The sequence below is a fragment of the Balaenoptera musculus genome, chromosome 14 (assembly GCF_009873245.2).
Source record: "Balaenoptera musculus isolate JJ_BM4_2016_0621 chromosome 14, mBalMus1.pri.v3, whole genome shotgun sequence".
Classification (NCBI taxonomy): Eukaryota; Metazoa; Chordata; class Mammalia; order Artiodactyla; family Balaenopteridae; genus Balaenoptera; species Balaenoptera musculus.
The window spans coordinates 64,253,595-64,268,783 of record NC_045798.1 but is presented as its reverse complement, the minus strand read 5'-3'; the positions used below and the strand labels follow the sequence as shown (position 1 = coordinate 64,268,783).

The 15,189-nt window shown below is 36.9% G+C and overlaps 1 protein-coding gene across 5 annotated transcripts in view; it reads left to right on the top strand.

The window, feature by feature from the left end:
- Window positions 1–15,189, top strand: part of SMAD2 (SMAD family member 2) — a 102,128-nt gene that overhangs the window by 16,357 nt on the left and 70,582 nt on the right. For all 5 annotated transcript variants that reach the window (XM_036874880.1, XM_036874878.1, XM_036874876.1 and 2 more), the window contains one exon: window positions 11,140–11,428. In XM_036874880.1, coding sequence (XP_036730775.1) covers window positions 11,193–11,428 — 236 coding nt within the window. In that variant the 5' untranslated portion in view covers window positions 11,140–11,192. The remainder of the gene's footprint in view (window positions 1–11,139; window positions 11,429–15,189) is intronic.

The following is a 15,189-nucleotide window of genomic DNA, read 5'->3' as shown; positions in this document are numbered from 1 at the left end:
ACTACTACTCATGGCAGCTTGTGAGAGTGGAAAATTGGAAACTAAAAGGAGACTAGACAGTGAACTGTGATAGAGTCGTGTAATGGAGTGGTATATGACAGCCAAATGAATGCATTAGAGTTGAGGATTATATATTTATAATATATGCTGTATTATAACTATCAGCATGGATAGTTATAATACTGAGTGAAAAAAGCAAAGTTACATGAGCAGTGTTTAAAAGTTTGACACACATTTATAAAATGTGCAAAACTTTATTGTATGGATACCATATGTATCAAAACCCTTTAATGACCATGGGGGAAAGTCAAGATAGTGACTCTCTGAGAAACAAGAGGGAGGAGAGTGGGATCATAAAGGTGTTCATAGGAGACTTCAACTATATCCATCTATCATGTCTTATTTCTTATATCTGATCAAATACTGCCAAATGCTGAGAGTTGACAGAGCTGGATGGGAGATCCAAGGGTGTTTCAATATATTGATTTTTTTTGTATGACTGAAATATTTATTTATTTTTTTAAATAAACGTTCCAGCCACAGTAAAACCCAAGATGGAGGAATAAGCAAATTTAATGAGATGTGCAGAAAATTAGACAACTTATTGATGGGTATTAAGTCCAAAATAAATGCAAATATCTCATTTTCATACACAGGAATACTCAATATCATAAATTAATATAAATTCATCGGACTTCCAAAGTGCTATAGGGTTTTGGTGGAATTTGACAAGCTCAAATTAAAATAACTAACATAAATTTGAAAAATGAGGGAGGGCTCACCTTGTAGGTATCAAAACTTGCTTGAAAGCAGTAGTAGTAGTAATAGTGTAGATATGAACAAGCATACCAATGAACAGAATATAAAGTCCACAATCAGACATTTATTTATAGGGATTTGGTATGTGACAGGAGTGGCATTTTGAATTAGTAAAGAAAAGATAAGCTGTTTAATAAATGGTGCTGATAAAATAGGCTGTCCTTACAGGAGATATTTAGATTGCCATCTCAACCCTTAAAAAGAAATTCCTGATAAGTTAAACACCTAAATGTGAAAGGCAAATCTAAAATATCTACAAGAATATCTAGAGGGGGCAATATCTTTATAAAGTCAGAGTATTTCTTTGTGTCTCAGATTCCTCACTGGTAAATAATAGTACCCACTCCACTGGATTCTTATGAGAATTTAATGAGTTAATGCTTACCAGACTATTACACTAACATGTCATTGAGTAAGCACTCAATAAATATTTCCTACTGTATTTGGGTGCAGAAAGGGATTGTTTTAAAAAGAAGCAAAGTTGTGTCATAAAAGATTTTAGATTAAAATATAAATTTGTATATACTAAAAGACAATGTAAGAAAATGAAAACATTCTAAGGATTTGGAGATTTTTTTTGTAGTACATATTCAGTGATAGGGTTTATATCAGAATAAAAACAGTACGCAAAGAACAGCAAGTTGAAGACTCTGCAAAGAAAATGAACCGTAGTTTAATAAGACACGTAGAGAATGCTATTTGCAAAACTATTTTACAATTATTAATAACTTGAAGGTTTTATTTGCTAGTTCAGGATAATCAGACCTCTTACTTAACTGAAACTTTCCGGTGAGTAATCTTGGAATCCCAATATTACTAAGGTATCACTTGATAAGCTTTCTTACCTAGCTGTAAAGATAGTCTTCCTATTCTGTTGAAACTTGCATTGTGTAAGTATCAGTTATAGCTGGAATTACGAACAGAGTTAGTATCTGAACTTATTTTTCTATTCTTGCAGATGTTGGGAAAACATTTCTAACTTTAGTAGAGAGCTTGCTGCCACACTATTGAAGGAAATCTGTATATTATGTAAATGACTCACATCTTGATAACTTGATCATAAATCTAATTTTCTTATTTTCTTACTCCATTTTGTCTTCAACTTGGAACATGGAGAAATCGATACCTTGTAAAAAACCTAAACTCAGTCTGTTTACATTTCAAAACTATTGGCTAAATATGATACCTTAGCTATTTAAAATGCTCAACTAATTAAAGTGTATTATCAGCATTACTGAAAAGTATTTTATTGCATAATTGAAAAATTCTCCAGGGATAATTAGCCAGGAGTCAGCCAGCCATGATTACTAAAACATGACAAGTTAAGGCTGGTAACTTTAAATGAACACATAGTTCCAAAGTGGTCATAACTGCTCTTCTAAGACATGGGACATTGAAATCATGTGGCAATACTAGGTCATGAGGTTATTCAGATGACCCAGAATAGGCGTAAACTTTTCATGTTTTCATTTCCATGAAGAAAAAAATTTTTAAGATTTTATAGAAAGTTTTCAGATCCCCAAGAATACATCTTAACTCACAAGAAACATTTCTCCTAATAGAAGTCTAACAGAGAACCTGTTTACTCAGATTCTTCCTAACACTGGGAATCCCTTTCATTTTTGCTGCATATATAAAAGTTTAATTTTTATTCATTTTCCTAGGCTGAATTCTCATGGGTGGATTAATTAAACTAAAGTTATAGGCACTTTTAGATAGAGTCTTGTTATATTTGCTTGTTCTGTCAGTTTTTCGCAAGGAACAGGGATCCCTCGTGTAATGCAGGAAGAGTTTTGTTTTAAGGATAAAATCGGTGTGGGGCTGAAACAGTGCCCGGCGGAGCCCTCAGAATCCAAGCCTTCTCCACAGGACTAGCTCTGCCTTGCTTGGGCGTGCTCTCTTGCCCTGACTACCCTCTCTCCTGAGCCTCTGCTGTATTTTCTGCTGCACCCTGGTTATGTGATGAACACAGTTACTTACGTAAAGCCATGTATTAATACTGACCTTGTAACCTTAGCCTTCAGATTTGCTTCTGTTTCTGTGTTCTGAATAGGGATTAGTGCATCATTCCACACTGCTCAGTTACATTGGTTAGTGGCTGTTATCCTCGAATCCTCCTTTTCCCTAAACTGTCCACATCCACTTGGCCAATAACATATGTGAATTGTTTCTGAAATCGCTGAAGTAATACTAACATTAGCACTAACTTGTCTTCATTTTTTTAAACTGGGCTGCCTCACTCTCCCCTCTCTCCTACCACCTTGCTTCCTTGTACTCTGAGTTCTTGTAGTACCTACATCTTTTTTGATAACTCCTAAAACGTTTCCTGTCTCTTGAAAACCTGCTGAACTTTCTGCCTGGTATTCTCTCTCTCTTTCTCTTTCTCTATTCGCACTTCTGCTGTGTGTTGCTTTTGTGATACCTCTCCCTTCCAAAGGTTGAATTAATAAGCATGTTCTCTGTGCTTGGATAAGACTGTCACATGGTATTGAGGTTTATATAGCTGGCTCCACTAGAGCGTGCTTTGTGACACAGAGTAGGAATTCAGCAGAGGTCAAAGGTAGCCAAATACAGCTTTTGCTGCCTGGTAGTTGCAAATGTCTACTTTGGTGGATTATTACATGTGTTTGATGTAGTTTTGTGTGTTTGCTTTATTTTGTCAAGTTGTAGTTTCATATACTATAGTATTTTTAAATTATAGTATTCACTATAGTGTACTATAATATATGGCATTTTTATATATACTTATTTATGTGTGTTATTATAGCATCTCCCACTCTAGACAGCTTAATGGTGCTACCTACTGTCAAGTTCTCGTTGCTGTTCTTTACTTACCTTACAGTTCCTAACTGGGCAAACCTCACTTTCCCACCATTTCCGCTGTATTGCTAAAGAAAGTCACATAATCCTGCTTTTTGGCTCCTTTCAGATTTTTAGCATCTAAACCACAGTTGGGCTATCAGGGGTGCCAGGGCAGCATTGTTATGTGGAATTCCAGAGATGTCCCTATAAAAGGGTTACCATGGCCAAATAAATTTGTGAAATTTGGCATGCTATATTACCTTGTGGGAGACCCTTGGGACAGTCTCCTGAATTGCGGTTGGGACCTGTTAATTGTTTTTCCCTTTTGAGGGGAATGAATATGATTATTAATTAGGTTGTGACCATTATTTTCTAGCAAACTGTACCAAGGCCTAAGTATCTTCAGTTTGGAAGACTATTTTTGAGAATGGTCTTTTGAGAATTCAAAGTCCTTTTTTGAGAATTACACGAACTTTTTTTTTTTTTTTTACGTAAATGTATACCTCTATTGCAGCAACCTTGCCACGGCTGCCCCAGATAAGTTTGTGATTGGATGTCATTTGGGCTCTCACTGTTTGTTCTCAAATAATAAAAAAAATCCCTCCCACATCCCCAGCCCTGTTCCCCAACATATACCTAGATGTGCTTGCAGAGGCTCACCTCCAAGCTGTGGGCAGACACTTGTTGGCTTACTTAACATCTTTGGTCAATTGCCACCTCCTCCCTTCTGAAACTTACAGTATGCGTTGGCATATTGAAGGTCTGAGAAGTTCTTAAATAAAGAAGTCCATTTAACTTTGCTTGTTTGAAACTTCTTAGTGTATTTGTTTAGATCCTTTTTAATTTTTTTGAATTGTAATTTACATTGGTAAATGCCCAAACTTTAAATTTTCAGTTCTGTGAGTTTTGATAATTGTGTACTCACATGTAATTACTTCTCAAAATAAGATAGAAAACAGTCGTATCACCCCAGAAAGGTATTTGTGCCTCGGACCAGGCATTTCTCTGTATGTCCCTCCCCTTTCCTGAGACAGTCATTTGACTTCTGTCACTGTATTAGTTTCCCCAGTTGTTGCAAGTCGTAAGTGGAATCAGTATATATTTTGAGTGTCTTTTTCCCAGCATGATTTTTTTTTTTAACATCTTTATTGGAGTATAATTGCTTTACAATGTTGTATTAGTTTCTGCTGTATAACAAAGTGAATCAGTTATACATATACATATATCCCCATATCTCCTCCCTCTTGCGTCTCCCTCCCTCCCACCCTCCCTATCCCACCCCTCTAGGTGGTCACAAAGCACCGACCAGCATGATACTTTTGAGATTCGTCCATGTTGTGAAGTGTATAAGTAGCTCACTCATTTTTGTTCCTGAGCAGTATTCCATTGTATGAATATACCACAGTTGTTTGTTTTATTTTTTTCAGTTTTCCTGAGATTTGGGCTCTTTCCAGTTTGGGGCCATTATGAGTATGGCTACTATGAACATTCTTGTATAAGTCTTTTTTTGTGAACTTAAGTTTTCATTTTTCTTGAATATGTCTAGGAGTGGAATTGTGATATAGGGTAGATGTATGTTTAACTTTTTAGGAACTTGCCTATTTTCCAAAGGCACTGTACCATTCATTTTACGCTCACATCAACAGGGTATGAGCATTTCCAGTTGCTACATATGTCAGGCTGAATAATGGTCCCCAAAGACATCCAGGTCCTAGTCCCCAGAACCAGTGAATATTATTTATATGGCAAAAGGGACTTTCCAGATGTGGTTAAGGATCTTGAGATGGGGAGGTTATTGTGTAATATCTGGGTGAGCCCAAAATGTAATCACAAGTGTCCTTATAAGAGGGCAGATAGAGGGAGGTTTGACCTGAGATGGAGAAGGCAGTATGACAGTGCAAGCAGAGATTGGAGTGATGTGCTTTGAAGATGGAGGAATGGGGCATAAGCCAAGGAATATGGGAGGCCACTAAAAGCTGAAAAAGGCAAGGAAGCAAATTCTCCCGTCAGACCCTCTGGAAGGAAACAGTCCTGAGTATACTTTGACTTTCTTTAATTCATTGAAACTCATTTTGGTAAATCTGTGGTGGTTTAAAGCACTGAGTTTGTGATAATTTGTTACAACAGCAATAGGAAACTAATATATTCTACATCTTCACCAACATTTGACAGTGTCAGAATATTTTTAAACCATTCTAGATGGTGTGAAATGCATTGTGGTTTTAATTTGCATTTTCCTGAAGATTGTTGATATTAAACACCTCCTAATGTGCTTATTGGTCATTCCTGTATCCTCTTTCATGCAATATCTGTAATTTGTCTTTTGCCTATTTTTTAAAAAATGGAGTTCACTTTTTTCTTTGACTTGCAGTTCTTTATGTATTCTGTATAGTAGCCCTTTATCTCAAATATTTATAGCAAATATTTTTTCTCTAGTCTGTGACTTACTCGTTCTTTAATGGTGTCTTTTGGTAAGCAGGCATTTAAGTTTTGATGAGGTTTGTGTTATTTATATTTCTTTTGTGGTTAGTGCTTTTTATGTCTTAAGGACATAAAAGTATTTTGAGTTTTCCTCTAAGAGTTAAGATTTTGCTTTCCTGTTGAGGATGGTATAAGATAGTGCTTGAGGCTTACTATTTTCCATATTTTTGAAAAGCTGTCGAAAAAATGTTGAAAATAGATTGACTTGGCGCCTTGGTAGAAAATGAGTTGACTGTATATGTATGGGTCTATTTCTGGACACTCTTCTATTTCACTATCTTTATTTTTCTCATGCCCACTCTATACTCTTGATTACTAAGGTTTTTTCAGTTGAGTCTTGAAATAAGGTGATATAAGTCCTCAAAAATCCTTTTTCTTTTTTCAAGATTGGTTTTATTATTCTAGATCTCTTTTGTTTCCATAGGAGTTTTAGCATCAGCATATCAGTTTCTTTTTTAAAAATCCTGCTGGAATTTCAACAGGGATTACATTTATATATCAAACTGGGAAGAATGGACATTTAAATAATATTGAGTCTTCTAGTCTATGAACATGGTCTCTCTTCATTTCAGTCTTCTTTCATTTACCTTAGCAATATTTTGCAGTTCTTAGTATAGAGGTCTTGAGTATCTTTCTTCAGATTGACCTATAGGTTTTTTTGTTGTTGTTGCAGTTTTAACTGGTATTTCTTTAAATTTCATTTTCCATTTGTTCTTTGCTTGTATGTAGAGATACGCTTAATTTTGTATGTTGACCTTCTATCATGAAACCTTGCGAAATTCACTTCCTAATCTTACTAGTGTTTTTGTAGGTTCTGTGCAGTTTCCAATGGAGACAGTCATATCACCAGAGAATATACTTCTTTCTTTCCAATCTTTATGCCTTTTATTTCTTTCTTGCCTTATTGTGCTGGCTGGAACATTCAGTGTGTTATTGAATAGAAATGGTGACAGTGGACATTCTTGTCTTATTCTCACTTATAAGGGAAAGGGACTTAATGTTTCATCATTAGATATGTTGCTAGCTTTAGGTTTTTCATAGATGTAGTTTTCCAGAATGAAGAACTTCTTCCCCTTTTCTATTTCTAGTTCTCTGAGAGTTTTTAATCATGGATAGATACTAAATTAACATTGTCAAATGCTTTTTTTTTTTCCTGCATCAGTTAAGAGAATCATAAGGATTTTCTCCTGTATACTGTAAATGAGGTGCTTGATTTTTTTTTTTTTTTTTTTTAACTGTTAAACCAGTTTTGCTCCTTGGGATAAACCCCACTTGGTGATGATGTATTATTTTTTCTACATATGTTACTGGGTGTGATTTGCTAATATTTTGTTAAGGATTTTTCCTTCTAGTAGTAGCAGACCTTTGCTTTGTATTAGTGCAGGATCTTGGGCCAAAGACAGTTTCTTGCTCCTGGCCCGTTGTCATATCGATAGCTTTGCTTTCTATTCATTCCTTAGCATCAGGGTATGTTTGTCTGCCACTGGTGGTGGCAGTGTTTCCTGCCTTCCTCTAAGGGTAGACTGTGGTTATGTTACATGGTGAAAGGCTTGTTTGTATGTGGGAGTGGGGCAAATAGGTTCTGCTCTCCCCACCCTCCCAAGTAGTACACAGCTTTTGCTTTACTCTTCCCTTTCAGGCAGGGAAACTTTCCTTGGGCCCTGGGTGTGGGAGGCTTTCCTGCATCTCCTCTCCTGGTTGAAGGCTTTTGCTTCATGTTAGGTGCCACTTAAAGGGGAGGAGCTCTCTCCCTTCTCTTGCCCCATGCCATTCTTTTTCAAGAGAACTCATTTGCGAGCCTTTGAAAAGAGCTTGTGAATGAGTGCAGATTCCCCTTTTGTCTGGGTTTTCCAGGGATTCTTAACTGCCATCCTAGCTGACACTCAGCCATTATCTTTATTTTTATCTTTAATATTCAGCAGGTTGACTACTGTATGTTTCCTTTCCATCTGTGGGTTGATATCTGCCATCATTTTTGAAATGTTTTTGGCCATTATCTCTTCTTAAGCTTTTTCTGCCCCATTCTCTCTTTCATCTCCTTCTGGGACCCCAATTACACTCCACTTAAACCCCAATTGACATTTGGTCTTGGATGTTCTGGGATTTTTTCCACACTTTTTTTTTCTCTTCATGTTTCAATCTGGGCATTTTAATTTGGCCTGTCTTCACATTCAGAGCTTATTTCTGTCTGTTTTTAAATCCATCTAAAGAAATCTTTAATTTCTGATATTGTATTTTTCATTTTTAATGTTTCCCTGTGATCTTTTTTTTATAGCTTCAATGTCTGTGATTAAATTCTCCATTTCATTATTCATGTCGTCTTTCTTTTCCATCAGTTTTCATCATGGTTATTTTAAAGTATGTCTGATAATCCCCAAATCTAGGCCCTCTCTGATCTGATTATATTAGTACTTTCATCTTTTGACTTTGGTTTGCTACTCTCTCTGTCTTGTAATTTTTGATTGAATGCTGAATGTTTGTGTAAAATCAGTACAGGTTGAAGTATATATTATCTACTTCCCCAAAATGGCCCATCATTTCTTGTGGGGCTAAGTCAACAAGATGTGTGCATAGTCAGCTAGTTCTGGGCTTATTTGCAACTTTATTTTGATTAATTCAAGTGTTTTGAGAGTAGGATTAAGACTTTACTTTCTGCAATATTTGTTGTCTTAGTGTAATTTCAGTTATCTCTTTATGCTTTGTATCTGAGCCATCAGCTTTCTGAACCGTGGGTGATTTCTCTGCTTTACAGCCTAGCTGCTGGTTTCCTGGTCATTCTGGAGTTCTTTTTGTTCTCTAGTCTTACCCCAGGTTTTTGTGCCTAGTGAGATCTCTCTGTATGAGTAATACCTTCCAGTGCTTTCTCTCAGCAATCCTTTCCTACCCCAGCCTTGGTAGTTCAATTTCCAGAGTATCTGCATGGAAGTTTCTGTCTCAGCTCTCTTGTCCCACCTCCGCCCTTGGCAGCTGAATGTCTGAAGTCTCTTGGATTGATTTCTCTCACATCTCACCACCCCCCCCACCGCACCCCCAACCACCTCCTCAGGGCATTTGAGGAAGACCCTAAGCTTCCTAGGCTATCTCTTAGCTTTCCTGCCCTGTCTTCCAACCTTTGCCATATTTTGGCCAGCTTGGTGCAGATCTGTGGGATTGAGTGGTTGAGTGGTGCAGACTTGCTCTGTGGAATCCTTGGAATTCTAATATGTCTTGTCAGCCTACATGTTACTGTTAAAATGTACTAAAATTTAGGCTGATTTCTCCTTACCTTCACTGTGGTGGGATTATTCCTCCTTAGCCACTCCACCAGGAAAGAGACCATCTGTGGGCTCCTCTTCTATCAAGACTCAAAACTTTCTGGAATTTAGTTTCACTTAGGTTACTTTGCATCTTAAACTTTCTGATGGGTTCAGAAAAACCATGATTTTATAGCTTTTCTGTCTTGTTTTGATAGTTAGGGTGAAAGTGATGGTCTACTGTGACTCTATACCTCCTGATTAGAAGTGGAACTCCTTCATGGAATACTTCCTGATTTATAATCTGGCAAATACCTGATAAAGTTTGTTATTTCACTTCACCCTAGCTGATTTTCTACCGTATTTCTCAGAGCTAGTTTTCGAAATGTTTTCCATTCTTCTCAAATCTGAACTCTCCAGTTCTGTCCTCAAGGGTAAATTATCTTATCTCTTACTTTGAGATTAAAGCCATTGACATTAAATTTTAATTGGGCTGGTGGAGGGTGTGGGAAGAATTTGTAGTAGGTGCTTAGAAAACTAGGCAAATGAAAAACTAACATAATTAGCTCTGGGGAAAGGAAAGAGTTGTATAAAAAGGGAAACATGATTATACAGTAGTTAACTACTAATCTCATCAGGTACAAAACTACCTGGGAGATAATTATTTTTAAGGTTGGAGGAAAGCAAGTGGTTGTGGTGTAAATCCTCATTTTCTGTAGAAAAATCGATAGGTATATCTAAACTTGCTATTTCAAGGGATACCATTACTGAGGTATAAATAGCAAGAATAAAAGTTAAAAGATTCTCTTGGTGTGAGAAGAGGAGCTATACTTGACTTTACTCCCTATGCATGTTGTTACTTAGATATAAATGAAAATATTTTTTAAAAGAGGTTTAATTAAAAGTCTTCTCAAGGGGTGGTAAAAGTGAACCAAATCTTTTTTTCACAGACTCTCTTTACCTTTATTTCTTTATTATTATATTTTTTAACTTTTTTTTTTTCTTTGGCTGCGTTGGGTCTTTGTTGCTGCGCGTGGGCTTTCTCTAGTTGTGGCGAGTGGGGGCTACTCTTCGTTGCAGTGTACGGGCTTCTCAGTACGGTGGCTTCTCTTGTTGCAGAGCATGGGCTCTAGGTGCACAAGCGTCAGTAGTTGTGGCGCACGGGTTTAGTTGCTCCGCGCCATGTGGGATCTTCCCGGACTCAGGGCTCGAACCCGTGTCCCCTGCATTTGCAGGCAGATTCTTAACCACTGCACCACCGGGGAAGTCCCTATGTCTTTATTCTTCTTGTTTACTTCACACTTCATGCCTTTTCCCTTGTTATAACTTTACATTTTACTTTATGATACTTGGTTATGAAACTTTAAAACTTTGGGGATATTGAGCTTGTAAATTTTTAAAAATATTTTTGTTACGTGTTTTGAGAATAGATTGAAATTCTAAAAAGTGAGGAAAACTTTCTTTTGGTGAAGATATTTTATTGATACTATTAAAAGTTAAAAATAAAGTAGTATGGGTAGTGATAAACTTGTCCAGTGTTGATAAAGATAAAAGATTTTACTTGCAAAATTATTATATTTGTCTACTTAAAACACTGTCTTGTTTTTAGAAGGATTTGTTTCCACAGTTCATTTAAATTAGTAAAGTCATTTTCAGGGGTGAAAAAGATAACTTCTGAATGTCTGTTGTGAAAGAAATAATTTGAATTTCTATTGCATTCTGTAATTTGCTTTTGATACTGTGTTGAAACAAGTAGTTGATTGTAAAGTTAGCCTCTAAATTATCCTTTCCATATCTTTTCTAGGTTAGATTAAGGAGGATATTTTCTTAGAGTGGATCGCTGCCTTTGGTAAGAACATGTCGTCCATCTTGCCATTCACTCCACCAGTTGTGAAGAGACTGCTGGGATGGAAAAAATCAGCTGGTGGATCTGGAGGAGCAGGTGGTGGAGAGCAGAATGGACAGGAAGAAAAGTGGTGTGAGAAAGCAGTTAAAAGTTTGGTGAAGAAGCTAAAGAAAACAGGACGATTAGATGAGCTTGAGAAAGCCATCACCACTCAAAATTGTAATACTAAATGTGTTACCATACCAAGGTAAGTGTGGTTAGATCAGGAGTTTGATGGCCATGCTGTTGAAAATTGCTTAAAGGAATCTGAAGGGAAGTTATTGAAATTTTGTTACTTTCAAGTGACCTGTCAATAGTGATTTTTAAAATATGACAGCTATTTTTAACCTGTCATATTAATTTTGTTTGACTCGTTAAGACTTGTTTATTTTACAGAGCATTTTCTTGAACAGTGAGAAGGTTTAATCAAGCAAAGTAAAATACCTAGATTGTATTTTTATCTTCACTGTCTTTATTTACCTTCATTGCCTAAATGCTTCATTGTATGTTATCCTAATTTCTGTGATTGAATGACATTTGAATAAAGATTCAAAGATTTTTCTATCATTAGTGCCGTAGTGACTGACAGTTTTCTTCTCCCTTGGTCAGAACTTCAGTAAGGAGTTAACAGAGGCTGCTAACATTGTGATGAATTTTATATAGTTTTTGCTTGAGTTGCAGCATTACTTCTAACAAAGAACGGTATGTGAGACAGCTTCCTAGGTGTCATAGGTGGTCAGAACCTGTCTTGAAGACCTACCTCTTGTATTAGAAGGACCTATTACTTAAGAGGTTGAAGTTTTATTAGTGTAAATTTAATCATTTACAGATCAGTACCACTGTCAGAAATACTGTTTTTTAAAATAAAGTAGCAAGTGGTTTTTAAGTGTTGTAATGTGTACTACTATAGTTGTGCACATTACAGGGTTTGCGGGAGTGTCAGTTTATAGCATTTTCTAAAAATGATTGTTTTCGGTGTCATACACATAGGCTAGCATATGGCACGTAAAACCATTCTACTTGACACGTTTCTAATGAGTTTTGGGAAATACACTCTGGATGCTTGTTGATAATAGATCCTAATAACACCAGCCTGTCTGCTTGCAAATACTAACAGTAGAATGTTTCCTCCCTTGTTTGGTAGGTTAATTATCCATTTCTTTTACCTCACTTGTTTCATGTATTTCTTAAATAAGAGTCACTTTTCCTGGTTTATTCTTTCGTTTTAGAAGTGTTTATGAATGCCTGCTGTGTACAAGGCACTGGTTTTAAGCACATGGGATAGATACAGTATGAACAAAACTCAAAGTTCCTGCCCTCCTCAGGGATAGATGTACACAGTAAACAAGTGGACAATTAATCTAATTTGAGATGGTAATGAGTACAAAGAAAACGACGACTGAGGGGTAAAACTGCTTTGGATGGGATTGTGACACTTAAGCTGAGCTTTGAGAAGTAGCAGCTAGCTGAGGGAGGTCTTCTAGGCAGAGGAAGGAGTGAGTGTAAAGATGCCAAGTCAGGACATAGCTTATTGTATTGGAGGACTTATTAACTGTATCGCAGTAGAGATGGAGTGATACAAAATGAGTACAAAACTTGGAAAGGGTCAGATCATAGAGGGCATCGTAGGGCAGTTTGAATTTTAGTGTCAGTGTAATAGAAAGCAAATAAGATTTTTAAGTGGATTTTCAGATTTTAATCCATTTTTAAAGAATTTTTTACATTTATATTTTTACAAAGATCATTCTGGCTGCCGGACACACGTGGTTGGGGTTGGGGGTGGGTAGTGGTGTAGTGGTGTGTGTGTGTGCACGTGTGTGTGTAGTAGACTGGTATGGTATAGTGGTCTGCAAGCGGGGAAATCAGGAGGCTATTGAAGCAGTCCAAAATAGAGATGCCAGAGGTTGGGCTGGCATGGAGGCTGTGCTGCCACCGGAAGTGGATGGATTTGGTTGGAAGTTGAACTGACAGGACTTGCTGATGAATTGGTTAAGAATAAGTCAAGTTTTTTGTGTTCATTTTTCATTGTATAGTGCCTGGTATTTCAGCTCAGTAAACATTTATAAACATACAGTCTTTGCTCTTGAGTTGCTTACTTCCTAGTAAGGGAGGTAAACTTTAAAAAATAAGAAAGATAATTTCATAATGTGCAGGAGGTGTTCTGAAAGCTGTATGCTTAGGGAGCTGTGTCCAAAGTGGGGACCCTTCCCTCCTCTGTGGCTTGTGGAAAATTTCCTCCTGGAGAAAGATTGGTGCCTGAGTTGGGTGGAGGTAAAGGAGGAATTTAGTCAGGAGAAGCTCCATTCATCCAGAGTGACCCTGGGGTGTTGAGAGGACTGGTGATGGGGGTCCTGGGAGTGTCAGGTGGGAGGTGGGATATGGCAGGACTCAGAGGCTGTGTAGTAGTGAGGAAGTACCACATCCTGCGCTGGGGGGTTCACACTGAACATGAGTGTGATTGGGTGATGGGGGAGTTGTCAAAGAGTCTTAGGTAAAGAAGTGAGGAAAATGGTTGTGAGACTGTCAAGAGTGGAGACAGGGAGACCAGTTAGTATGTTTTCTCCTCATCCAAGGGAGCTGTGTGATCCAGGAAGACAGGGGGCCATGCTTTTGCACAGCTTCATCTAGGGCTCCGGTGCCAGTGCAGTGAGGTTGTTGGCAGAACAGAACTGAGAGGAGAGTCATGCAGTCCTGTCTCTTAAGGAGATACAGTAGGAAGCAGCCTCATGATTGAAATGTATAGACCTTCTATTTAAACTGTGGAAGTCCCTTTAGTCGAATTTCTTTTCCTTATTTTCCAGTCTTCGTTTTACAGTCTAGTTTTTAGAGATTTTTTTTTTTTCATATTCTAGGGCTTTTTCATCATTTAAAGATTTTTTTCCCCGCACTTTTACCTGAGTAATGAAAGTGAAGTGGCGCTTGTCCAGTATCTTGTTTTTCACTCTTTAAAAGTTCCTTGAAGCTTAGGAACTTGCTTGTCTAATTTGATGGTCTTTTTTTCCTAGTATTTCAAGAAATGTAGATTTGTTAATATTGGCTGTTTATCAAAAAACTTAAGTTTCTTGCACTATATTTTGGAGCCATATATTTTATAAAGTTTGTTTTTAATAATAGAACAGTTATATTGTGTCAGATTATTAGTCATCTCTTAACTACTAAATGTATTTAAACATTCAGTCAGTTCTTAATTACATAGACTGTAAAAGGTGGGGAATGGGTGTGGAAAGGGTCCATTATGGAGGAATCTGAACCATAGCTTAAACAAAATTATTTAAAATGTAATACATGGTGGATTTACTGTAAGCTTATTAACTTAAAATTGCAAATAAGTTGTCAATAAAATACCTTAAGGTATTGATGTATTCATCATGTATTAATGAACATGAAACATAAATTACTTAATTTTTTAAAATGACAAATGTTTTCTGTTAAAAAAAACCTGTTTCATTGACTCTTCTTAACAGTTTCCTTTCCTCCAACCCCCATCTTCTAATGTTAGAGTGGGACTAAATTGCAGATAGAAACATAGTCCTGACTTTATGTCCCTCCCATCCCCCTCACATAATTAACTCTGCCTTCATCGCTTTGTCTCTGAAGGGATAGAAGCTACTACCCATATGTGTCACTGCTTCCTTCTTACTGTTTTATGTGGTGACACAAAGTGATTCATGGGTAGATCTTAACCTATTAAGCTACAATGAGCTGAATAGTATAAAGTTTCATGAAGCTTTTCCATCTCAATTTTTTGAGACTAACAAATGGAGGACAACTCAGTCATAAAATCAGAATGGCAATTGATATTTAGGTAATGAATCAGTCAGAAGAAGAAAAAATGACTTTCAGTGCATTTAATCTACAGTAAAGCAAAATCCAAACAGCAGTGGGGATGGAGTGCTTGTAAAGTTTAAAACAAGTGGCTGTGAGGTCTGAAATGCCAATTTGATAATATCCATTGTACATAAATGTGTA